We start from the raw sequence: 26,621 nt of genomic DNA on the forward strand, positions 1-26,621 counted from the left end.
ACAGTGCACCTATTTTTGCATGCTGCTATGCATTTTCAAATGCATTTATGAGATTCTCTGAAGCACTCTCTTCATGGCCCACTCTTGATACCAAGGAGAAAACTAGGGGCCTCCTGATGTTTTTATCTCTGGTTCTTGACAGCGCCGGGCAACCAAAATAATGGCGGGGGCTTGTTCAAAACATCTGGAGAACATGAGATGATCTGCCTTGGTCCTATAGGATCTCTTCTACAACGATGCAGGCTGATTGTCATCAGCAGCACTGCTGCCTCATTTTCCTCTTCCAGCGCAGAATTATAATGTAGAGGAAGGCAGACAAACACTGCATCGTTCGGGTTGATAATGGCAACTTGGCAAAGCAGACCCCAGCATGCCACAGTGATGGATACACAGAGGTCATATGGCCATACAACACCTTGAACTACTAAATGGGCAATCATTATGAACAGCCTATGGAATCCACATATATAAGGATAGCTTAGGTCAGCGGACCCCAACCTTTTGGGCACCAGCGACTGGTTTCATGAAAAGTGTTTTTCCATGGTACGGAGGGGGTGTGGTTTCATTGCTGCCTGCATCTCACAGATGGGGCTTCACTTGTTTGCATGGATTGGTTTCTGGCATGCCATGGCCCGGTATCAGTCCACGGACCGGGGTTTAGAACCCCTGGCTTAAGTAGTCCAGAAACCTGGATGAAGTTAGCCAGAAGTAAACTTATTTTGTAAAGACAGCCATATTAATTGTGATAGCCCCAAAGCTGCACATGAGCATGTTTCTGCTGCTAAACAAACGCTTCAGTGTGCAGTTCTGGACACAGTAATTGGCCTTCTCAATCTAAGCTGGGTAGTAATTCAGCAAAAAAAAAAAACAGGATTCAAAGAAACCTAAGCTGGTGTCAAAGTTATATTTTTCTTTAGTGAACCCACCTCTGGGGGGGGTCACCATTTTCCACGCTGTCCTCCAGATGTTGCCTCTCCAATTTCTTCACCCTCTGCACCTGGTCCCATCTTGGTGATATGGCGCAAAAAGGATGTGGCATTGATTGCTCGCTGCAAAAACAAAAATGGGAATCAGATCACCACCCACCAGAAGCACAGAAAATTGTCTCGACTGAAAAAAGCTACCAGATGAAAGTTATCAATGGAAGTATTAACGTATCCATCAGTGTGTTACTGCTGATAAGCTCAGCTATGTAGGTGGCTGTAAAGCTGGCGATAATAGCTGAGAATGATACAAAATGATATCATATCTCCTTTGATTAAAGAGCACAAGTCAGCAGACAATCAAACAAGCCAAAGCTGGAAGAAGAGGGCTTGTATACAGAATTACAGCAAACCTACCACCACGAAGTATTAGTTTACCTGTTCATTTCTTGAAGGTGATTTCTTCTCTAAATTATTGAACATAACTTTTTTGTAAACATCACCCTGAGTACCAAAGTATTTTATTTATTTATTTATTTGATTTTATATACTGCCCTATTCCCGAAGGACTCAGGGCAGTTTACAGGGGGAATTAAAACAATACAAATAAATACAATTAAAATAGAATTAAATTAAAACTAGGCCACAATTAAAACAAATTAAAATTTAAAATTAAATTAAAACCCCCTCAGTCCAGGCCAGAAAGATCAAATAACCAAGTTTTCAGGTCCCGGCGAAACGAGCGAAGGAAGGCTTATGTCATTTATTTTTATTTAATTCTAATTCTAGTCCACCTAATAACCAGAACACATTGGGTGGATTACAAAGAACCCTAACAAAGTGAAACTCTAGAAGTGAAAACAGTAATCAATAAAAAGGAAAGGAAAATGTACAAAAATTAAATTTAATTATAGCCCCTTTTTCCCAGTTTTCATGGAGAGCAGAATGATTTTGGTTGAAAGGGAAGTTTTATTTACTTTCTCAATTTGCCATCTAAAATGTAGATTCATCCATGCTTAAAACAGAGCCAAGCTCAACGCTGCCAAATCTGTATTCTTTATAAAAGGTGACCAAGATGTGGGGGCACAGAGGAGCAAGAGGGAGACTTCACCTTCAGGTTTTGCAAAAAGATAACTTTTTAAAAAATTGAGAGAGGAAGCTTGATGCGTAGGAGTCACAGAATAAAAACAAATCACAGAAAGATGGAGATTGAATACTGTGGAGTCATCAAGAGTAAGGCATTGTTCACAGGAATCTTGACAAGGAACACGCCTGTCAAGAAGCAGAAATCTGCCAGCACTAACCCATTTAATTACAAGCTACCAGCTTTCGTGAGCTGCAGCTCTATCCTGTCAAGAAGGTGAGAACCAAGTTGCTAAATATTGCAGTAGGCACCTCTTATGTTTTTCTACCATTAACGAGGTGTCTCTAAAAAGACATAATTCAACTTATCCAGGCCAGGGGATACAAGTAAGAAGATTCATCACAGTTAACGAAATTCAGTATCTCTCTCTTTGTAATTAAAAAGGGAACACAGAAAAAAATGCAGAACCAAATCCATCTTAAGTTGACCTTCAACTTTTGACCTTACCTTCCACTGACTCCGAGCAAAGTTCTTCTGAATCTGCTCACACACAGATCCATGAATGTCCTTCTCCAGAGCTGTATCCCCAGAGATCCTGAAAGGTGTAAAAGGGAGGGAAATAAATCCTTTCAGTGATTCCTGAATTGTGTGTTATCTATTTCCTTATTCACAAGATTTTTTGTTTCACTTCACCTCCTGGGCTTCAACCACCCTATATGGTCTTTGAAGGGGAAAAGGTGGCTTGATGTCTTTGCTACTCACTGTCACAGGAACTGCGCAGTGTTTTTTGTACATATCCAACTAAAGGCAAGCCACTTTAAGACTATGATAGTAGTGGAAGTAGGGGATGCATATAATTTTTCTTATTTATTTTTTTGTGCAGACTCATTTAAGGGAATCTCCAGCATCTGCAGTAGCTTAGGACAGGGCAAGATTCTTTACTCTCTGTCCTCAGCCTTGAAAGAGTAGAAGACCTTGAACAAAAATTGTCAAGATCCATAATCCTTTTTTAGGGATTGAGGGAGTGGGAATAGGAATGGAAATGGTAGCAGTGTGGAAGAATGGTTAAAAGAGAAAATCTTTATCCCCTCAGATAGTGAGACTCACCAAGGATGTTGCAGAGCTTGTTCACAAGTAAATCGTTTCTCAGGGTCCCGTTCTAGAAGATGTCGGATGAAATCTTTGGCTACAGGGGTACAGAAACACAAACCTCATGATTTACTTTAAAGTTACCAGAAAAAGCTTTTTTCTGGCAACTAAATAGATATAACGGCCCCATTGTGACTATGTTTAGTATCTTAGCTACTGAACCATCACTTTGTCATTTAGTGTAGCATGGCAAAATGGGAGAATGTCAGGAGATAGCTATCTATGCCAGCTTATTGCCATTCACAGTTGCTGTTCTCAGTTGCTGAAAATCTGAAAGAAAATATCCCTAAAAAAAAGTCTGGTTCTCATTAATATGGTAGATCAGAAGGATCCGGGGGTTAGGGTGTCAATAAAAGTCAAGATGGCAGCTTCAAGCACATGGTGTGGTAGGATAGAGGGTTTGTTGTAACTGTGTGTTGGGGGGAGAGAGCACGGGGGGAAGCTCAGCTAATCTCAATGTACACATGTTGTACTTTGACAATAAAGGTATTATTATTATTATTATTATTATTATTATTATTATTATTATTATTATTATTATTATTATTATTATTATTATTATTATTATTATTTTCAAAGCCCTGCCCTTGTTGTACATGCAATGCACGTTAAAAAAGGGTTGGGGCTTTGATCAGACAGCCATAGCCACCATCTTCTTTTTTTTAATCCCTTCTCAAGGATGTTTCCTTTGTGTGTCACAAGGTTTAATGATTCTCTTCATCCCTTTGAGAAAATGAAGCATGTAACAAATAAAGAGCATTGACGAGGAAGGGTTAACAAAGGTGTACAGAGGTTTAGGGGACACTTCTTATCCAATTTTTTAAATTTTTGAATTTTCCAGCCCATTTAAATCTATAAAAGAACACACAGTTGTTAAAATGTTGCTATTCAAAAGATTTTTAAAAAATCCTTATATTAAAGGCAAAATGTGTACATTAAAGTTTACACTATTTGGAGGGATGTATCCACCAAAATGGATTCTGTCAGAAGAAAAACGGTTTGCAAAATGCTTACTTGGCGAAAAGTAAAGAACAGGCACCCATTTGTTGTTGTTGTTATCAAACGTGTCTACTGAGGGGGAAAAGGGGCCAACCAGAATATGCAGATAGCAAAGTGAATGGGATGGCTAAGGCATGGATCCCTGCTTTTAAGGAACAGGATTGAAGTCCTTTCCCTAATCACTATATTTATCACTAAACGTTCCCGGGGGCCAGATCCGGCCCGTGAAGTGGTTTCATGTGGCCTGTGAAGCCATCCTGGAAACAGTGAGGGAACAGCCCCCGCTGCCTTGGCCCTGGCCCAGAGACCCTCCTCCTGCCAGAGACCCTCAGATCTGTCCCACTCCTGCCCAGGCCCCCATAGGCACCCTTGATGCCAATGATGTAGAGCTGGCCACGCCCACCCAGTAGGCCACGCCCACCCTGGCCACACCCACCCAGTAGGCCACACCCACACAGGCCACACCCACTCAGCCCCCTGAGGGCAACCGCAATGCTGATGCGGCCCTCAATGAAATTGAGTTGACACCCCTGCTTTAGAGAGAATCTGTAGAGGGTTTCTACAGCTTCCGAGGTTAGAACTGGCAAGAAGGCGTTCCCGTGCCATTTTCTTTACTCAAATGTGCACTCACCTGACTCAGAGATATCATCCCAGTATGGGGAGTCAAACTCATATTCAGCCTTCAGGATCTGGTTGAAAAGCTCAGAGTCGTTCTCATCATAGAAAGGGGGATAACCACAAAGTCTGCAGATTGGAGCACAGGCACCAAATCTCACATACGCACGCAAAAAACATGTTACAATTTGTTCCTTGTGCTTAAATAAATGCTAAGGGATGGACTGCTAGTGATGTAGAAAGCGACTCACAAGATATAGGAGATGACACCCAGTGCCCAGGAATCCACTGCTTTTCCGTAGGGCTTCTGCTCCAGGATCTCCGGGGCTACAAAGACACAATGGCCGAGAAGGAAAGGAAGGTCTGAGGCTTTATTTAGAGCTGTACCACCAGTTCAACTTTCTGCAGTTTAACATTGTTTTATATATGAAAAGAAGAAACAGTTGCCCAATGGAGCAACTACAGTTCCCATCAGCCCCAGCCAGCTATCAGGGAACTGCTATCAACAAAACCTATTAAGGTTGATCTTGCAAACTCCACCTTTCCATTGAGTATATGCAGTGCTTTTTTTGTAAAAGAAAAAGGTGCCGGAACTCACACATGTCATACAACCCGCCTTGCCTACCCTACAAGGTTCCATCCAAAAAAGGTGCCGGAACTCCGTTCTGAGCGTTCTATGAGAAAAAAAGCCCTGAGTATATGTACTTACAGCCAATCCTCCACCCCTATAGCTGTGCACAAAAAAGGACAAAAAAAAGCATCTCTGTGTATTGTTCTTTTTCGTACTGTTAACCACTTTGTTAACTGCAAATAATACTGAACAGAGCACGTGATTTCTAGTACCATGGACTGCAAAAAGAATCAGTCAATCAGTCCTGGATCAAATACAGACTCACGGTCTCTTGTGGTGATATTCAGCAAGCAGACATCTGCATAATTTCGATATAGATATGAGCAGAAGATGGACTAGAAAAAATATTATGCTTGGAAAGACAATAGATAAGGTAAATGAACAAATTCAGAGGGATTATTGAAATCTTCTTGGGACAGCTAATTGTTGTTACTGGAGACAGATCAAGGTGCCCAACATTTGTCCATTCAGCCAAAAGTTGAATCCAATTTATAGGCATCTAAGTGACTAACTAATCCTGTAATCCTGTCCTTGTAACCTTATAATTAAAGTGCAGAGTTATTTTCCAGACTATAACTGTAAGATTCCCATGTAGATTCAGCTGCATTGCTCCAGCACCTCCCTGTTTGGGTTAAATGTAATACAACCCTTGCTTTTGTAGTCAATATTTAACACTATTGCCAGCTGCAAAGTCTTATGCTCATTGTCATCTCTTCTTGACGTATCTATTCTCAGCCCACCACCCATGTAGCATCCAAACAGCAGGAGGAAAGAGGAAACAGTAAGGGTTTAAGAAAATACATAATATTCCTAATTCCTTTTGAGACTAACTCAAAGCCCCCAGCACCTTGAACAGCGTCCTCCCAGAAATAAAGATGGTGCCCTCTTTCCTGGAGTTTCGGAAAGCTTGGGAAAATCTGATTTTGATCCAGGTCTGGGGTTGATGTATTATTGTTTGTCTAGGACACCTGTCTTGTTGGATTTTTATTGTCTGTAAGATTATTTTAGTCTGGGCTGTCCATTTGGTTTAATGTTTTAATTGTTGTTACAGGGGTTTTTTTCTGGTTTTGTGCATCACCCAGCATCTGTTGGAGTTGGACAGCTTATAAACGCCAATAAATAAAATAAACAAATAATAGCTTTGTGTATTTTCCTTAACTGGATGAAAGTCAGCTTTAGCTCTCCCACTTGTAAATGAGCAGATGGACTGTGAGCAGATGGATTATGAATTGGAATATGGTGCGAAAGCATTGCAAAAACTCATTTTATAGATGAAAAAGGGAAATAGTAAAGAAATAATTGGCAGCCTTTAGAATTGGGAAAAAACAACCCCGATGGTTCAGAACCCATTGAAGTATGAGTTTTAAGGTTTCGGGTTGCAGTTTCAGGTCCTTATATTAGGCCCTGCTCAAGAACAGTGGAGCAAATCAAACATTGCAAAAAAAATATATCAAATGCTCTTTAAAATATTTGTATAATGTAGTCTTTCCTTGTCATGGACTATTATCATTGAACATTGAATTGAATTATCAATTTTCTACAGGAAAGGCTTTGCACATCTACGCAAGAGTGGCTATTAACACAGAACATGTTCAGCCCCTCACCCTTCCCCATTGCCACACTCACCAACGTAGCCCGGGGTTCCACAAGCTGTAGACATCATACCATCGGCCTCAATTTTAGACAGCCCAAAGTCCGTAATCATAATCTTGGCATCCTCAAATGGTGTAGCATATAGGAGATTTTCGGGCTGTTTTGACAAGCAAACCAGAGTAAAGTTACATACATCATGTTTCGTATGTCTTCCTTCCCGTAAGGATCTTAAGAGTTTCTAGTTTCTATACAACCAAAGATAATAAGAGTAGAGCTTTTCCCCCACTTGCATTTTTTTTTCTGCTCTGTCCTAAAGGCATTGCCTTCATCTCCTTGCCACCCCATGACTGGGATTAATGTTGTGTTTTTTCCCCTTATTCCAACACCTTCCATGCCTTCAGGGGTGCAAAACAGATCCTTGTATAAATATGTCTGGCAGCTAAAAGTGGATGGCAGCAAAGAAATTCAAAAAACTCTCTCTGTGTCTCTCTCTGTCTCTCTCCGTGTGTGTGTGTGTGTGTGTGTGTGTGTGTGTGTGTGTGTCTGTGTCTGTGTCTGTGTCTGGGCACACGTACACCATCTAATGCTAATTTTCCCTTCATGGATCAGTAAGGGGGGTTGTGTATTCCAATAATACTGTGAGCTACATCATTATGTAATTTCCAGGAGTGTCACAAACCAGGGATTATAACCAAACCCAATCCACCGTAGAAGGAAATAGCAACCCATTCCAGTATCCTGCCAACAAAATGGACATTTACAACCAGGAGAATCTCAAAATAATACTGGACAATGACTCTCCCCACCTCCAACTTGAAAGGAATCCTACAAGTATTGGGAGCAACCAAAGAAGGTAAGCACAAATAGGACTGCAGTTTGTGATTTGACAAAAGCTAAAAGGATGTTCAGCTGCTGATGCGTCCAAAGTAAAATAAAAATCTGATGCTACAAAGACATGTGTATCCCTGACACATGAAATGTCAAATCCATGAACGAGGGCAAATTTGATGCTTTCAGAGCAGAAATATTAAGACTGACACTCACATTCTGGAAATCAACAAAATCAAATGGACTGAAATGCATCACTTCACATTAATAATAATAATAATAATAATAATAATAATAATAATAATAATAATAATAATAATAATAGCAACAACACTAAAAAAACACCACGTATTTATAGCATATTTCCTGGAACATAATATGCAAAATAAACAAGCAGCTGCTACATATACCTATATGAATCTATGTTGCATTGTGAGCAGCATATTTCCAATTAGCTGAACCCATCATTTTTTTCCCTAAAAAGATGCAGCATCCCTGTTGGAAGTCTTTGGAAGGGACCTTGGAGGTCATCCAGTCCAACCCACCGCCAAGGCAGGAAACCCTATACCATTTCAGACAAATGGCTGTCCAGTCTCTTCTTAAAAACTTCCAGTGTTGGAGCATTCACCACCTCTGGAGGCAGGTTGTTCCACTGGTTAATTGTTCTAACTGTCAGGAAATTTCTCCTTAGTTCTAGGTTGCTTCTCTCCTTGACTAGTTTCCATCCATTGCTTCTTGTCCTGCTCTCAGGTGCTCTGGAGAACAGCCTGGCTCCCTCTTCTTTGTGGCAGCCCCTGAGATATTGGAACACTGCTATCATGTCACCCCTCACCCTTCTCTTCGTTAAACTACACATACCCAATTCCAGCAACCGTTCCCTATATGTTTTAGCCTCCAGTCCCCCAATCATCTTTGTTGCTCTTCTCTGTACTCTTTCTAGAGTCTCGACATCTTTTTTACATCGTGGTGACCAAAACTGGATGCAGTATTCCAGGTGTGGCCTTACCAAGGCGTTGTAAAGTGGTATTAGTACTTCACGTGATCTTGATTCTATCCCTCTGTTAATGCAGCCTAGTGAAACACTATATTTTTTTGCCGTGGGCAACAGTAGAAGAAATGAAAAGGTATAAAAGCCAATGCTTAGATACAACTTAAAAATAATGGAATGATCTCAAATGAGTTCAAGGCAATCCAATCAATGCCGCAAGTGATCCAAAACTATACTCCAGCCATAGATGCAGAGAAAGTTTTATGGAAACATGCAGCACCAAAAGAAGAGATCATACTAAAATGATGTCTGTTTTTTTGTTGTTTGGTTGGTTCCTTTGAGACAGTCTTGACTCCTGGTAACTGCTTGGACAAGTTCCTGAAGCATGACTTGTCCAAGGTCACCTGGCTGGCTTCGTGCCTAAGGTGAGACTAGAACTCACTGTCTCCTGATTTCTAGCCTGAGGCCTTGACCAGCAAACTGGTTTTCAAAAAGCTATGTAATACCATCTGGAATAATAGGAAAACTTTTCTCTGTGTACAAAATAAAGTAGCAGAGAGACTAATAAGAGTTCTGGCAAGAAAATTCAATGTTTATAACACCTCCTTCCAACAACTGAAAAGGTAACTCTACACATGGACATTACTGGATGGACAATGGACAACTCAATAAACAAAAACAGACAAGCTCTCTTTGGTCAGCATAAAGAAGACCTGGTGCTAATTACGGCACAGATGACTACTCCCTGCCTACAAATTACAACTTAAACAAAATAATCAAGCCAACAGGATTCAACTTCATGATTATGCAGCAAGGGTAAGGAATAGATTTTACAGGCTCCGTTTGATAAATAGACTGCTTGAAGATTTCTAGACAAAAATCTGTGAATTTCTTAAAAATGGAACAAACAAAAGTATCCTGAAATGCAAAAAGCAGAACAAAGCCTAGTAGCTGTTTGATAATATTATCCCGAGGGAAGAACTGCTCTACTAAAACAAGAACCAGAACAATAGAGGTTTGAGTTCGATTATCTTTATTAAGATACCTTTACTGTCATTGCTGAGCCCGTCAAACCAAATTGAGAAGCCCAAATTTAGGTCAGTAAGGACTATATAGAAACAGGGAGAAATGTGCCAATCCATAGCACATAATTCATTACATAGTATAGCTCAGAAGAGGTGTGGTGGCTTACGGGTTAAGATGCTAGGCTTGTTGACCAGAAGGTTGGCAGTTCAAGACATAGGTACCACATGACGGAGTGAGCTCCTGTTCTTGCCCCAGCTCCTGCCAACCTAGCACTTTGAAAACATGCAACTGCAAGTAGATAAATAGGTACCACTTTGATGGGGAGGAAACAGCACTCTGTGCACCTCAGTGTATAGTCATGCTGGCCACATGACCACAGAAGCATCTTCAGACAATACTGGTTCCCTCGGCCAAGAAAAGAAGATGAACACCACTCTCTAGAGTCGGACAAGACTGGACAGGGGAAATCTTTACCTTTACCTTTAGTAAAGCCCACAATCTTAATCTTACTAATGAGGAAAGTATTTGGACTCAGACCTTGAGATACCATTTGATTCTTCTTTTTACCTAATTTGCCTCACTGAGCAAAGAAGCTTATTCCCTTTGTTGTGATAAGGGGACCTACTTCATGCATCCCTTAGCTTGGCAGATTTAGTCTATATCTTCTTATCCACTTCTTATCTCAGGTCAACAATTGTTGGTTTCAGTGTGAGAAAGCTTCCTGCATTCCTCATTTGTTATTTGTGTAACTTTGGTAAATATGCCACATCATCTTAAACCAGAAAGAACTGGTCTCTTGTTTTCTTTGCGAACTAAGAATAAAATTCCCTAACTCTACAGTACATCAGAAATAACTGAAGAAAAGCAGAAAGCAAATGGCAATCTAATGCTAAATTCCAGAAAAAAGAGCAAAAGGCAAGGAATTATATATCAGTAAGTAATACAGAGAAACTGAAGAGAACATCTGAACGGGAATGAAAAGAGCTTTATTTTTAAAAATTACATGAAACAAATAGCAATAGCACTTAGAGTTATATACCATTCTGGGAGGTTTACAATGTCAGCATATTGCCCCCAACAATCTGAGTCTTCTTTTATTGACCTCAGAAGGATGGAAGGCTGAGTCAACCTTGAGCTGGTCAGGACTGAATTCCTGGCAGTGAGCAGAGTCAGCCTACAATACTGCATTCTAACCACTGCACCACCAAGGCTCATAAAAGGACCTTGTGTGAAAATATGAGCATGAAAAGACAAAAGAAAGATATACTGGAGAAGAAACATATCAAGAAAAGATGGTGCAAACATATAAAAGAATTATACAGAAAGTTCCCTCAAACAAAAATATATTTATACAGGTTTGACCACTGTGTTGAAACAAGGTGTCCTGGAAAGTAAAATTTAATGAGTCCTAGAAAACACAGCTAACAATAAAGCTGTAGTAGATACAGCAGAAGCTTTTACAGGTTTACAAAATGATGCAGTTAAAGTGATATTTCAGGTTGTTAATCAGGAATAGAAAAGAGTGGAAAAGATCAATTTATATTCCAATACTTTCAAAAATAAGTGAAGTGTTAAGAAATACTCAAAACAACGGAATTGAATTTATCTCATATGTTAGTAAGATAATGTTCAGGATTCAGTAGTTCAGAATTCATGCATGGAACCAGAAAAGGTAAAAGGATAAAATGGACTAGAAACCACATTCCTAACTTCCAGGGGATAATAGAAAAGGTAAAGACATCTATTTTTGTTTGTTGATTATACAAAGGCCTTTGACCATATAGACCACAACACTGTGAATAGCCCTTGAAAGGATAGTGTACCTGGTCACCTCATCAGCCTATTGAATAATTTGCACAATAACCAGGAAGCAACAGTTAAATCATAAAGAAACTAAACTGCTCATAATTAGAAAGGAGTATGCCAAAAGTGCATTCTATCGTTTAGCTCATATACAGAATAAATTGAGAAAAGCTATAAAAGAAGTAATTGGAATTGAATGTTGGGAGAAACATCAATAACCTCATATATGCTTAAATTTGCTTCCCATTGACCATAGAGTTAGAAATCAAAGAAATTTTTTTAAAAAAATCATGTTGAAGATGAAAACAAAAAATACAAAATTCTGCTTCTAACTCATAAAAGCCAGTCTGCTTCTTAGTAGGAAAAGATTGGGGGTGGGCTGGGGGGGACAACTAAGATTACAAGAATTGCCAACCCAACAAAACAGTGAGAGAAGTTGAAGTGATAACAGACTTTATCTTCCCCACTCAAAGGCTCAAAAATCCACAACCTAAAGAAACATCTGTCACTTAGAAAAAAGGTTATGATAAACCTGGATAAAGTACTAAAGACATGTATTGCAATAGCCATGTTCTTCCCAGATGTAGTATATTGCTGTCAAAGCTAGGCAATAAGAAAGACCACACAATGAAAAGATGATGCTCCTGAATTATAATGCCAGATAAAATTGTTGAGCATACCTTGGACCACAAGAAGAACAATTCTGTGCTAGAAGAAGTAAAAAAACTAAAACTTAGGCATTTTAAATCAGAGACATAATGCCAAGACAGGAGTCACTGCAAAAGAACCCATAGGCTTGGAAAAATTGAAAGTATTTTTTAAAAAAGAGGCTAACACAAGATAAAATGGTCAGGCACTACCAGTGGTGACAAAAAGTTCTATTGAGAGTAACAGCCTCACTAATGATCATGGAGAGAGCAGAAACTGATTCATTCTTCCAGGCCTAACAAAAGTTGCCCATAAGAATGGCATGCTTTGTTAGATGCTGGGTAGGCCTCAGTCACTTGTTTGAGATCAGTTGTGGCTCTCCAGACTAGCAGTGGTATTGTTCCACAGACTAGTGCTCTAACTGGACAGTTATTGCGATGAAAATGCTCATCGCTATCAAACAAAAATATTGCATCTCCTCCATTTCCTATGAAGACCGGTTCAATGTCAGCACACAAATGTGGGACTTCCTCTACTCTGCATTCATCAGTCAGCACAGTACATTTTTTTCCATGCACAGCAGCCATTTGCTTATAAAAACGAGGAGGACTCTGATGCAGCCGGAGCAAAACCTGCATCTTACTAAGTGACAACTGCACCCCTATTCAGAAGGTTAATTTAGAGCAGTCTTTCTCAATCTTGGCGATATGGAAGATGGGCAGATTTCAAATCCCAGAATTTCCCAGCCAGCATGGCTAATGGGAGAATTCTGGGAGCTGAAGTCCACCCATCTTCAAGTTGCCAAGGTTGATAAATACTGATTTGGGGGATGGAATGTTTCCCATGATTTCCCATCCTCCTCCACTTCCTTCTTCCAGTTGGCCTATTCTGCCAGACCACACAAAAAATGACCCTGAATCCGGTTTCTTTCTCTGGAAACCGCCATTTCTTGCATAAAGCAGCTTTGTATTGTTTTTAGTTCTGCTGACTAAATTCTGCCTCACAGATTGTAACAGAAGACAGAGTAACTGCAGTAACGCATTACAGTGAGTTTCACATTCTGAATTTTGGTCCTAATGCAAATAAGATTACACATGAAGGGAGAATTAACCATTCCTGCCCTTTATTCCCTTTCAATACCTGCCTAAATGCAACATTAAAAGCAGAGATTTGTGAGAATTCCAGAGGAACTAATTATCCCACTCTTGATCCTCCCAACTGCCAGCTTTGGACTAAAAGTATCCCTCACAGCAAAGCCCTACATTTGCTTAATCATTGGGAAGAGCTGGCACAAAGTCTGGTTAAGATAAACCTACCATTTTTTGGCTAGATAAAAATTAAGTATACAAAATTCAGCTGCTTCCTTCGTGTAGCCTCACTCTTAGTTTACATCTTGGTTATGCCAACATGTGACAAAGAGACAGAATCCAGGAGCTGATTTGTAAATCACATTTTAGAATAATCCATTCCCTTCAGCGTTAATAGCCAAGTACTTTGGCTACTTTACAAACATAGTCATGTACCTTGGCTATTTTACAAAATCTATGTTCTCATTAACATCCTAAAAGCATCAGGTATTACACATCAGTCATGCAAGAACAGAAAAGCATCCAAAAAGAGAAGCCACCTTCTGGTTGGTGATTCAGTTATAAGGGATGTAAGTTTAGGAAAGGACACATAGGTTTTGAAAGAGGTCAGGTGTCTTCCAGGTGCTACTGCCAGTAGGGACAAGAAACGTATTTCTAAAATAATCAAGAATGCCAGCAAGGACTGTGATGTGGAGGCTATTGTACATCTTGGCACTAACGATCTGTCCCAAAAAGATGTATTCTCTGTGCACAATGATTTTCAGAGCTTGGGGCAGGAACTTAGCAGAATAGGCTGTAGGCTTACTTTTTTCAGAGGTTTTACTAGTGTATAAGGAGCAAAATGGAAAAGGCCAGTGTATAGCACAATTCAATATGTGGCTAAAGGAGTGGTGTAAAGGGGAAGGCTTTGGATATATTAGTCACGATGTTTGTAGCTGGTCCAATGAAAAAATGTACAAAAGAGATGGTTTGCATCCATCAAAGAAAGGGACGGAGTTGCTCAGCTATAAATTCACAGACTTTCTGGAGGAATATTTAAACTAAACAGTGGGGACAGTGAGTTAATTGATACAGAACATTCCTGTCCCCGGCATTCTAAAACTTATAGGGCTATCAGTGCATGTAACATAGATGTGTGTGTGGACAAGAATATCAACCTTGCTGACAAGCAAAATCAAGCTTCTAATAGCGAGTGCCACACAAAGTGCACTAACCAAATAGGTGGTAAGACAATAGGGGAACTCAGGCACCACACAGGTCATGTAGAAAGTAAACACAGGGTCAGTCATAAAGGACTCAAATGTCTATACACCAATGCACAGAGTATGAGCAATAAACAGGGTGAACTAGAAATTCAGGTTAATGAGGGCAGATATGATATTGTTGCCATTACGGAAACATAGTGGGATGAAACCCACAAATGGAACACACAGCTAGAGGGATTTAAATTATTCAAAAGTAACATACCAAATAAAAGAGGAGGTGGAGTTGCTGTCTATATAAGAAATAACTACAGAAATATAGCACAACAATGATGAAAACTGTAAACTTGAATGCATTTGGGTCAATATAAAAGGGGGAAAAATGACATTGCCATAGGTGTATACTATAGGCCACCCAACCAAACAGAGGAAATAGATGAACTTTTTGCTAGTCAGTTAACTAAGGTATGTAGGAAGCACATCACAATAGTAATGGGGGACTTTAACTACCCTGACATCAACTGGGAGACAAACTCTGCACCAAGTGGAAGATCAAACAGATTCTTGACAAACCTAGCAGACAACTTTGTTGCCCAAAAAGTAGAGAAGGGAATTAGGGGAATAGCCATTTTGGATCTAATTCTCACTAACAGAGATGAAATGATAGAAGGTGTTGAAGCCACAGGAACCTTGGGAGGAAGTGATCATGCAATATTGGAATTCAACATTATGGAAGCACAAGCAATAGAACACAGTCAAACTAGAGTCTTGGACTTTAAGAGAGCTAATTTCAATAAACTTAGAGAAAGCTTGGGAAGGATTCCATGGATGAGAATCCTCAAGGGGAAAAGAACTCAAGAAGCTTGGGAAATTTTGAAAAGTGAGATAATAAAAGCCCAGTCTAGCACAATACAAACAAAGAGGAAAAATAACAGCTCTCAAAAGAAACCAGCATGGCTGCATAAAGAACTCTCTGATAAATTGAAAGATAAAAAGGACAAGTATAGAAAGTGGAAAGAGGGGCACATAACTAAGTCAGAATATCAGCAAATAGCCCGAGCCTGCAAAGACGAAGTGAGGAAAGCTAAGGCTCAAAACAAACTAAGGCTTGCGACCAAAGTCAACAATAACAAAAAAAGCTTCTTTCAACATGTAAAAAACAAGAAATGTGAAGGAAATGATTGGTCCATTAGTGGGTGAAAGTGGCAGGAAGGTGACAAGCAACAGGGAGAAAGCAGAACTATTTAACTCGTTTTTTGCATCTGTCTTTACACAAAGGGAAAAAACAGACAAACCTATCAAAAATAGTGCCATAAAAACAGAATAGAAACACAAGTAAAGATAGGCAAGAAAATGGTAAGTGGCTAGACGAGCTAGACCAGTTCAAATCACCAGGACCAGATGGATTACACCCCAAGATTCTCAAGGAACTGGCAGATGTGATCTCAGAACCACTCAACTATATTTTTCAAAGATCCTGGAGCACTGGGGAACTACCAGAGGACTGGAAAAGAGCTGATATAGTTCCCATCTTCAAAAAAGGGAAAAAAATGGATCCAGGAAATTACAGACCTATCAGCCTGACCTCAATACCTGGGAAGATTCTGGAAAAGATCATCAAACAACGAATCAGCGAGCACCTAGAGGCAAACAAAGTCATTACTAAAAGCCAACATGGGTTTGTCAAAAACAGATCATGCCAGACAAACCTTATTGCATTCTTTGACCAAGTGACAAAATTAGTGGACCAAAGGAATGCTGTAGATATAATTTACTTGGACTTCAGTAAGGCATTTGACAAAGTAGATCATAAACTACTACTTGATAAGATAGAAAAATGTGGGTTAGACAGCATCACCACCAGATGGATTCACAGCTGGCTGACCGGCCATACTCAGTGTGTGGTCCTCAATGGAACTGCATCTACATGGAGGGAAGTGTGTAGTGGGGTGCCCCAGGGCTCTGTTCTGGGCCCAGTGCTCTTCAACATCTTCATCAATGATTTGGACGAGGGGATAGATGGGGAACTCATCAAATTTGCAGACGATACCAAGCTGGCAGGAATAGCCAACACTCCAGAAGATAGGCTTAAGATACAGGAGGATCTGGACAGACTCAAACACTGGGTGCTATCTAACAAAATGAAATTCAATGGTGAAAAAAGTAAGGTTCTACATTTAGGCAAGAAAAAACAAATGTGCAGGTATAGTATAGGGGTACCTTGCTCAATAGTAGTAATTGCGAGAGGTATCTCAGAGTCCTAGTGGACAATCACTTAAATATGAGCCAGCAGTGTGCTGCAGCTACCAAAAAGCCAACACAGTGCTAGGCTGCATTTACAGAGGGATAAAATTAAGATCACGTGAAGTATTAAAACCACTTTACAATGCCTTGGTAAGGTCACACTTGGAGTACTGCATCCAGTTTTGGTCATCACGATGTAAAAAAAGATGTTGAGACTCTGGAAAGAGTACAGAGAAGAGCAACAAAGATGATCAGGGGACTGGAGGTTAAAACATATAAAGAATGTCTGCTGGAATTGGGTATGTCTAGTTTAATGAAACCAAGATCATGGCATCTGGCCCTCTCAATTCCTGGCAAATAGATGGGGAAGAAATGGAGGTAGTGACAGATTTTATTTTCCTGGGCTCCAAGATCACCGCAGATGGGGACTGTAGCCAAGAAATTAAAAGACGCTTGCTCCTGGGGAGGAAAGCCATGGCAAATCTAGACAGCACACTAAAAAGCAGAGACATCACCCTGTCAACAAAAGTGCGTATAGTCAAGGCTATGGTCTTCCCAGTTGCAACGTATGGCAGTGAAAGTTGGACCATAAGAAAGGCTTAGCGCCAAAGAATTGAGGCCTTTGAACTGTGGTGCTGGAGAAGACTCCTGCGAGTCCCTTGGACCGCAAGGCGATCAAACCGGTCAGTCCTAGAGGAGATCAATCCTGACTGCTCTTTAGAAGGCCAGATCCTGAAGCTAAAACTCAAGTACTTTGGCCACCTAATGAGAAGGAAGGACTCACTGGAGAAGAGCCTAATGCTGGGAAAGATCGAGGGCAATAGAAGAAGGGGACGACAGAGAATGAGGTGGCTGGATGGAGTCACTGAAGCAGTAGGCGTGAGCTTAAATGGACTCCAGAAGATGGTAGAGGACAGGAAGGCCTGGAGGAATGTTGTCCATAGGGTCGCGATGGGTCGGACACGACTTCGCAGCTAACAACAACAACAGTTTAATGAAGAGAAGGACTAGGGGTGACATGATAGCAGTGTTCCAATATCTCAGGGGCTGCCACAAAGAAGAGGGAGTCAAGCTATTCTCCAAAGCGCCCGAAGGCAGGACAAGAAGCAACGGATGGAAACTAATCAAGGAGAGAAGCAACCTAGAACTAAGGAGAAACTTCCTGACAGTTAGAACAATTAACCAGTGGAACAACCTGCCTCCAGAAGCTGTGAATGCTCCAACACTGGAAGTTTTTAAGAAGAGACTGGACAGCCATTTGTCTGAAATGGTGTAGGGTTTCCTGCCTGAGCAGGGGGTTGGACTAGATGACCTCCAAGGTCCCTTCCAACTTTACTATTATGATTATGAAAGCAAAGCTGCTTCTGTACAACACACTGGGCCAGTTTAACACATAACATAATCCTGACTAATTTTTATTTTCAATTCAACTGAAGGTAGGAAAAATATATATCATGTGTTCTATGTTCCCTATGTTCTATATCATATCCACATTCTGGAGTCTCAGCAGGAAAACTCTCTGGAAACTGGGAAAATGGGATTAAATTTTGTATGGTGGGGGGAAAAAATCAATGAAAGATGGATTTCAAAAAATGGGCCAAATCCAATGATAAAAAACAAAATTCAGACCAAATTCCCCCAAAACATTCCTGTGGAATTGGTAAGGCCCGGAATTAGGCTTGACAGCACCATCCTTAAACCTCTTTCCATAAACCTCTTTCCATTTCCTCCCAGTGATGTGACTCTTATAACAAAAGGTTGGAAAGAATTCCAAAAACTAGGCTTCACAAATTTTTTTAACCTTGTTTTTGGTGGCAATGGCAGCTTAGTTTTTATGCCAACAGATACCACTCAGGTAGTTTGTAGTTCAATTTATTTTGGAAACACAGAAAAATAGGTTAATTCAATATTGCTAAGCACATTGGTTTGTGCTTAAAATTGTAAGCCGCCCTGAGTCTTCGGAGAAGGGCGGGATATAAATGGGATTAAAAAAAAATAACCAGGCTATATAAATATAAATGGCTATCAACAAAGCAGAGTTCCTAGTCTGGGGGAGGGGGGTGGGGTTGGGGTCCTCTCTCTTGCATAAAGTTGGGACCTGGGCCCAAAGCATCCCCACAATACTCACTTTGAGATCCCGATGAACAATCCCCAGATCATGCAGGTAATTCACAGCCTCTAGCACCTGCCGGATGAGTTGGCTGGCATCCTTTTCTGTGTAATAGCCTCGTTCAATGATGCGGTCGAAGAGTTCTCCGCCTGTCACCCTGCACCCAGGAGAGAGCTGGTTTACATTCACATCCTTTCAGCAACCGTCAGGAACGATTTTCTCCCCCAATTGAAAAGAGTGGCCTGGGAACCCAACATGCAGCTTAGATGGGTAGTGCTGATTTTATGCCTTCGAGTCAATATGGCGTAGTGGTTAAGGCATCAAACAAGAAATCTGGAGACCGGGAATTTTAATCCCACCTTAGACATAAAAACAGTGAGATGACCTTGGTCCATGGAAGAAGGGCAAACCACTTCTGAAATCTCACCAGGAATCAACACTGATTCAAAGGCACAATTATATGCACATACATACATACATACATACATACATACATACATACATACATACATACTGTATATATGGTATGGTGAGCTCCAGAGCTTCTCTTCATACCAGAAAAAGAAAAGTGATCCTATAAACTGGGATCCTTTCTTTGAACGGTCCATGGTGTTGTCTCTCTCCAGTTCACTCTTTCAAACTCATTCTTACATGGATTTGGAATAAAACTAAATATATCTGAAATATCATTTGCACTTGATTCTCTGCAGACTTGCCTTCCCTATGTTAGCTGGTTATTGAAACCAGCCCTTCCCAAGCTAGCACCCTTCAAATGCAGTTTCTCACATTTCAATCAGGATTGCATCAATCAGGAAAGGATTAATTTTAGTTGTAATCTCATTGGATGCAAGGACCTTTTTCTTTGAAAGAACCACATGCATGGTTGTGATGTAGTGCCATTTTCCATCCCTCCAGAAGTAGACATTTATCTCAGAGGACAAATTCCCCGCCCCAGATCTCACAAGTAGAAACACATTCATAGGGTAGGGACTTCTACTCACAGCTGCATGGCCAGGTACAAATGAGTGGGACTTTCATAAATATCTTCCAGAGCAACAATGTTCTCGTGTTGAATCCTACAACAAAAATTAGGAGATGGGAGAGTGAAGGGCAACTTCACAAAGGGTATGTGTTGTCAAGCACCAGGGAAATCAGGAGATCCAGGCAATCCAAATGTGTATAAAGATTTATTGTAAGCTTAAGTCCTCTACAAAAATCTGAACTACTAATGGTCAAAGGAAATGTAAAATGGTCTCACGAGGTCGATGGATCGTTAAGGTGCTTCCAAGTGAAAGGCATCACGCAAGAATGCGATCATTCAAAGCTTTATTTAACGATAGATTAGAGAGAAAGAATTACTTGGCATGGAGACATCCATGCCTGCGTGAGAGAGAGAACAAAAGAACAGAACTAGAGTAGAGAGAAGAGCAGCCCCTCGAGCAGAGGTATTTATGGGGGGTCTCAGCCCCTCCCTAACCATAAAACTCTCTCGCCAATGGGGCTGCAGGGGCCGGGGACCGCTGACCCACCAGTGGAGGCAAAGAAGCCTCTTTGCTCCCATCTGATGACCTTTTTGGGGAACTGCCATGGCTGGCACAAAACATCTAACAGGAAATTAGCAGGAGTTCAGAATAGAACGGAATTCAAGGTGGGCTGGATTTAGATCTCTAGTGGGCGTGAAGGGACTCGTGACAGATGACATATTTGACCCCTCCCTCAGGCTGAGCCTGGTCATCCCCTATATGTGTAGGAAGCATAATGAAAGCCATGTAGATAAGGCTTAATGTTTGATTAGAGTTAGGTGAAGCCCTACTCAGATAGGAATCTCATTAGGGATCTCCTCTAGTTAAAGTGCTCTCCATCAATCCTTGGGCAAAAAAGTATCCTGGCATAAAACCTGCAGCTCCCAATGCCAACCACTAGCCAGAAAATGGTGCTTATTTACCAATGCTTGTTTATTATATATAGGGCAAGTTAATGGTGGATTTCTGTAGTTTGGCTTCCCTCTTCTTCCACCAAACATTACCAGCTGGTGAGAATCCACCAGTTACACTATTTAACTGAGATGGGCCAGAGGAGGAATCAAGTTCTGATAGGTGGATTATATATATGCCAGCTGTACACCGGGACAGTGAGAGGTGGCAGGAAAAAAAGACAGCAGATTCCTTACACACAGGATTCTGATGCTATGGTAGGATTAGAAATTGGGAGAGTAAAAAGGCCAGTTCTCCCGATTTCAACTGATTTCTCTCCCAGTTGTGGTGTGGAAATCACCACACTGTTCTCCCACATTTTTCAGCAAAGCCAAAAAAAAAAGAGCTGATAGGAATTGGAGATAGCTGCATGGTGCAGCTGACAGGTGTGGATGGGTTGCAAGGTAAAGGAGTTCCCCCCAAGTACTAAACTATTTTTCAGGTGATTTTTAGACATGGTTCCAGTGCTCCCCTAAAAGACCAGTAAATCCATGTTTAAAAGTAATTTAACTGGTAATAATGGAGGGGAAATTGTATGGTGTTGTCCCCTGCCCCAATTGTAGTAAGTACCTGTTAGCTGTTAGTTGGGCTGATCTATTTTGTTAAACACAGGTCTTTTAGCTGAGGATCAGTTTGAAGGCCTGATGGGTACAGGGGGAGAAGCTGGTTTAAAAGACCCACATTCTACTACTGGCCTCAGATGGGCAGAATGGCCCCAGAAGACAAGACCAGACAAGGACCAGATTGGAGCGGTCACACCCCCACCAGCCTAAAGTTGCCAGTAGGTGTCAGGCTGATCCTGTCCATTAGGTTGTCGCTATAAATGAATGCTGCCTAAGGGAGAAGACATTGTTAAGGATGACTTAAGGCCACTCAGATGTGGATTGGCAGTGAGCTGAAGGCAAGGTCATGAGATCACAACCCTACAACTGCTAGGACATGTTTATTCCATGGTTAAGGGCAAATGGGGAAAAGTGATAAATAATCCTGAGACAATTACTATCACTAACTTTAACCTGGCTAGAGAAATCCTTAGGAAAAGTACATCACTCTGAGGTTCTTAGCTGAAAGCTAAAATGTGGAATAAATAAAATTATCCCTGCAAAGTTCACTGAAATCCCTGCTAAATGTGGTGTGCTTCTTATTTAAGCCCAGACATTCCCAAAAGTTAAAAGAATGGAAAAGTGCACTCAAGAGAAGGAGATCAAAACCATATGGAAACCACATTCCCTTACCTAACGAGAAAAGGCATTGCCTTCTGAGTCCAGAACTGTGATAGGTTGGCCTGTGCAAAAAATGCTTGCAGGTCAAATTGCCTCTCTGATTTTCTCTTTGCCATAAGGCTATAAGGACAAGACAATGTTATCTCTTTTCCATATTTGGAAACTGGACTCCCTACAACAGACATGTCAAACACAAGGCCCGGGGGCCGGATCCGGCCCACGAAGTGGTTTCATGTGGCCCGCAAAGCCATCCTGGAAACAGTGAGGGAACGGCCCCCACTGCATTGGCCCTGGCCCAGAGACCCTCCTTCTGCCAGAGACCCTCAGATCTGTCCCACTCCTGCCCAGGCCCCCGTAGGCACCCTTGATGCGAATGATGTAGAGCTGGCCACGCCCACCCAGTAGGCCGTACGCACTTTAGCCATGCCTACCCAGTAGGCCACGCCCACCCAGGCCACGCCCACCTGGCCCCCTGAGGGCAACCGCAATACTGATTCGGCCCTCAATGAAATTGAGTTTGACACCCCTGCCCTACAAGATCAGTGAAATATCATCTATACTTGCATTAAGTTATTGTTATTAACTAAACAAAATGAAGTCCCAAAACAAAAATGGATGCTGAGCCCTGAACCACAAAACTCATTTTACATTCTGGAACAAAAGTGCAGAAATGCAAACTGACTTACTTTTTGAGTACAGCAATTTCATTCTCCACAGCTGCTTCTTTACCTCGTAGTGCTTTTTTAGGAATACATTTGAGGGCTACAAGGCGCTGAGATCCATGTTCCTGGGCCAAGACCACTTCTGAAAAAGCCCCTCTGTCAGAATAAGAATTAAAGAAAGGCAGCATAGATACATGTATGTGTAAGTACTCACATATACATAAGCAGTCACTAAAGTTTCTTACAAAAATCCAATTCCAACAGCAATTCAGCAGTATACACATAAGTATGTTTGTGCCCAACTAAATTGTAATTTCTAGGAAAGCTGGCTTTGGTTTTGTTTGGGTTTTGGGGGTTTTTTTCCTTAAATTCCTTGGAAACCTTTGGCTGAGGGGGATGTTAAGCAAAAAAGCATTATGAATGTAAGGGAAAAAGTGTCGCCATGCCACCAATGCAATTCTTTTAACTCTCTGCAGATTGTCTGAGTTTAGAGTTGCTACATGAAAAAAAAATGCTTAGTTTGCTTCAAACTGTTCTGGGACAAAGAAACAATTGTGTGTTCTTCTTCAGAGTATAGAATCAGTCAATAGAACTTTGCCTTATTTTTAAAAATAGGAGATGGGGACAGGATGAGTAGTTCAAAGAGGGGCTCGCAACTTGGGCGTCCTCCTGGACTCACAGCTCAACTTTGAAGATCACATAGGAGCCGTGACCAGGGGAGCTTTTGCCCAGGTTCGCCTGGTGCGCCAGTTGCAACCCTACCTGGACCAAGATGCCCTACGCACAGTCACTCATGCGCTCGTGACCTCCCGTTTAGACTACTGCAACGCTCTCTACATGGGGCTGCCCTTGAGGACCACTTGGAGGCTTCAACTGGTGAATGCGGCCGCACGAGTTGTGATGGGGGTTTCCCGATACTCCCATGTAACACCTCTACTCCGTGAGCTGCATTGGCTTCCGGTTGCCCTCCGCGTGAGATTCAAGGTGCTGGTGATGACCTATAAAGCCCTAAATGGCTTGGGTCTGGGATATTTGAGGGAACACCTGCTGCCAGCATCAAGCTCCCTTCGTCCAGTGCGCTCGCAGAGAGAGGGTCTTCTCAGGGTGCCGCCGGTAAAAGATTGCCGGCGGATAACACCCAGGGGTAGGGCCTTTTCTGTGGGTGCGCCTGCCCTCTGGAACCAGCTGCCCGTGGAGCTCAGGACTACCCCTGACCTACGTTCATTCCGCCAAGCCCTGAAGACTTGGCTCTTTGAGCTCTCTGACCCAAGCTGAGAATTTTAACTGGGTTTTATTTTCAGGGATAATTTAATCTTTTGTCTTTTAACTTTGTATTTTGTATTGGTATGATTTTAAAATGCCCTGTAAACCGCCCTGAGTCCTTCGGGAAAGGGCGGTATATAAATCTAATAAAATCTAAATCTAAAATCTAAAGTTTGTTTTGTTTGGGGGGTGGGGGAGGATTATGTTTTGTTTTTGGCTTTGCAGGAGGGAGATCATTCAAAGTAAGCCAGAGTGACTGAAATACAAAGGTGGTAGAAATTTTTGAGACTTACTGTGGAGGTTCCCCAAGGGTCTTCAACTCCCCCCCCCCGCACGCACACACACCCTCCAATCTTTGCTCCACCACACACCAAACTGGTGTTAATTCAAACATGTCCCTTCCCTTGGTAGGCACTCTATGATTTTGGAATAAACTGGGTGAAGCATCTACTGTGTCAAGTATGCAAACCGGTAACACGGATAGAGATTTTTCAGGGCTGGCTGACTCATTCTCCTGTGCAAACCCTGATCTCCTAGTGCTGCAGACAAAACAGCAGAGAGGCATTCCCTAGGAAACCTGAGCAAAACAAAAAAAAGCCTGTTTGATCTACCTCTGGAAAGGGATTTGGATTTTCTGCCCTTCACCCAAATTGGAAGGCTTGGTCCATGTGGTTAACAACGGGTTAACCTGTCTTCTCTCCCACGCACCCTTTCCCAAATTCCCTCTGGCTCCTGGTCTATTATTGTCCAAAGCACGTCTGAGGGCATCGAAGCCAATGGGATCGCAGTATGCAAATTAAGCAGACCAGGGCTGCAGCATTCCTGGGGTCTTTCTCTGCAGAAGAGGCTCTTCCAGGAGGGGGGAGCACATCCAGCCACAGAGACAGCTGGCTGGCTGGCTGGCTGGGGGGGGGGGCAGGCTGAGGACGACAGGGCAGGGAGAGCAGATGGAGGAGCAGTCAGCATCATGCTAGGGATGGAGAACGGGAGAGTGGAAGGCAGATCTCAGACCTGCAAACATTCTGCCACGTTGCTGAGGACCTCAGGGCAGGGAAAGCAGATGGAGGAGCAGTCAGCATCATGCTAGGGATGGAGAACGGGAGAGTGGAAGGCAGATCTCAGACCTGCAAACATTCTGCCACGTTGCACATGGGGGATTATCTGCTACGCGGCGGGGGTGGTGGGTGGTGGAGAGAACGCATCTTTAGACACCTATTTAAAATCACACTATCTTTAACGTCAATCCAATGCTTTAATATTGGAGGGGGGAGGAGGTAAGCATGGTCCAACTGCGTGCTAGATGTGCGAGGGTAAGACGCAACTGGGAAAGGAAAAAAAGAGAAATGGAAGCGGGTGGGGGAAAAGCAAAAGGACTGAAGCTAGGACAGTCTTCTTCAACCTTGCACTGCAAGACTCAGAATCCCCCAGACAACGTGGCCTATGGGATCCCCAACAAGTCTCAAGTTGGGGAAGATGAGTGTAAAAGTAGAGAAGGGCCTGGAAAGTAAATATATCACGAAACAGAGGGGGAGATGAAGCCCGCCAGGGCAGGGTTCCCAGAGCAGGAGAACATCCATACGCAGATCTACAGCCAGCCCTGCCTTTTTACTCACGCGCCCAGCTTCTCCTTGATGTCGTAGACACTGGCAATGTCTTCGACTGTTTTCTTCCAGCCTTTCCCAAGAGGCATTATGAACAGCTCAAAGCAGGCCGGCCAGAAAGAGCTGGGGACAGGGAGGCAGAGAAGAGGAGAAAAATGTTACACACAAGAGAGGGAAATTTTGTAATGGAAACATCTAGAAAGGGGTCAGCCTGTTCCCGTGGCTCCTTGGGACAGAAATTTCCCAGCCACTCCTCTCTACTGTAAGATACTGAAGAAGAAATTTTGGGCCCGAGATCGAGATTTAAAAGGCAACACGCAAATACATTTGGAGCTACACATCACCAGGAAGTTCGTTTCTGGTTCCAAATATTCTTGAAATAAAAGGAAAGGGAGTTTTCTGAAGATCCATGTCCTTCTGTCCTTAATAATATCTGAGGAGGTCTCCCCATTTCATGGCTAGGGCAGTTCTAGATCTACAACCTCACCGTCTGCAAGCCTTTCCAAGAAGTTGTCCCTATGTCTGGAAACTGCAGTTTACCACAATCGGAGGGCACCGACCGGGCTGTCAGAAGCTACAGTTACCCTGTGGTGTGTTTCTGCCCAAATGGTTTAAGGTTTGGTTATAAAGGCACATTTGAACCGAGCAAAGGTAGAGTTCTGTTCACATCCTGATAATTAAGATGTTCCCTGGGGCCTCATAACTGCAGGTGTAGAAAATATGGACCCTAAAGAACTTGGAAATCAGAAAATCCCAATTCCAGATCATTTTGATCTGTAAACTGCCACGAGTTACTGTGGAGTCTAGTGAAATAAATAATAATAATAATAAAAAAGCACCACATTTGGACCACTTTGGCAACTTTTGGGATTTCTTGTTCAAGTGTCAATAGCGTCTACATGAAGTGGAAATTTGTCACAGTGGCATGAGAGGTTTTCCTTGCCAACTTCAGCACATCCAGCTGTAGT

General features: G+C 42.0%; 1 protein-coding gene across 1 annotated transcript; it reads right to left on the reverse strand.

Moving 5' to 3' along the window:
• Positions 1-754: 754 nt before the first annotated feature.
• On the reverse strand, positions 755-25,759 carry PNCK (pregnancy up-regulated nonubiquitous CaM kinase). Its single transcript, XM_081315783.1, has 10 exons — positions 25,666-25,759; positions 22,814-22,945; positions 19,933-20,007; positions 18,950-19,088; positions 7,028-7,151; positions 5,022-5,097; positions 4,787-4,899; positions 3,115-3,193; positions 2,515-2,602; positions 755-1,049 (listed from the first exon to the last, which is right to left on the reverse strand). Exons 1-10 carry the CDS (start codon positions 25,740-25,742, stop codon positions 939-941), a joined length of 1,014 nt encoding a protein of 337 aa, XP_081171909.1. The 5' UTR covers positions 25,743-25,759; the 3' UTR covers positions 755-938.
• Between the last annotated feature and the right edge of the window lie 862 nt (positions 25,760-26,621).

Source organism: Vipera berus (assembly GCF_964194415.1).
Source record: "Vipera berus genome assembly, chromosome: 2".
NCBI classification, from domain to species: Eukaryota; Metazoa; Chordata; class Lepidosauria; order Squamata; family Viperidae; genus Vipera; species Vipera berus.

Excerpts from the sequence above, each read along its gene's own strand:
- PNCK (XM_081315783.1), bottom strand. The coding sequence starts at position 25,742 with ATGCCTCTTGGGAAAGGCTGGAAGAAAACAGTCGAAGACATTGCCAGT. Across the intron at positions 20,008-22,813 it reads GAAATTGCTGTACTCAAAAA|GATTCAACACGAGAACATTG; the intron begins GTAAGTCAGTTT and ends TTTTTGTTGTAG. Across the intron at positions 2,603-3,114 it reads CAAGCTCTGCAACATCCTTG|GATCTCTGGGGATACAGCTC; the intron begins GTGAGTCTCACT and ends TACACCTTTCAG.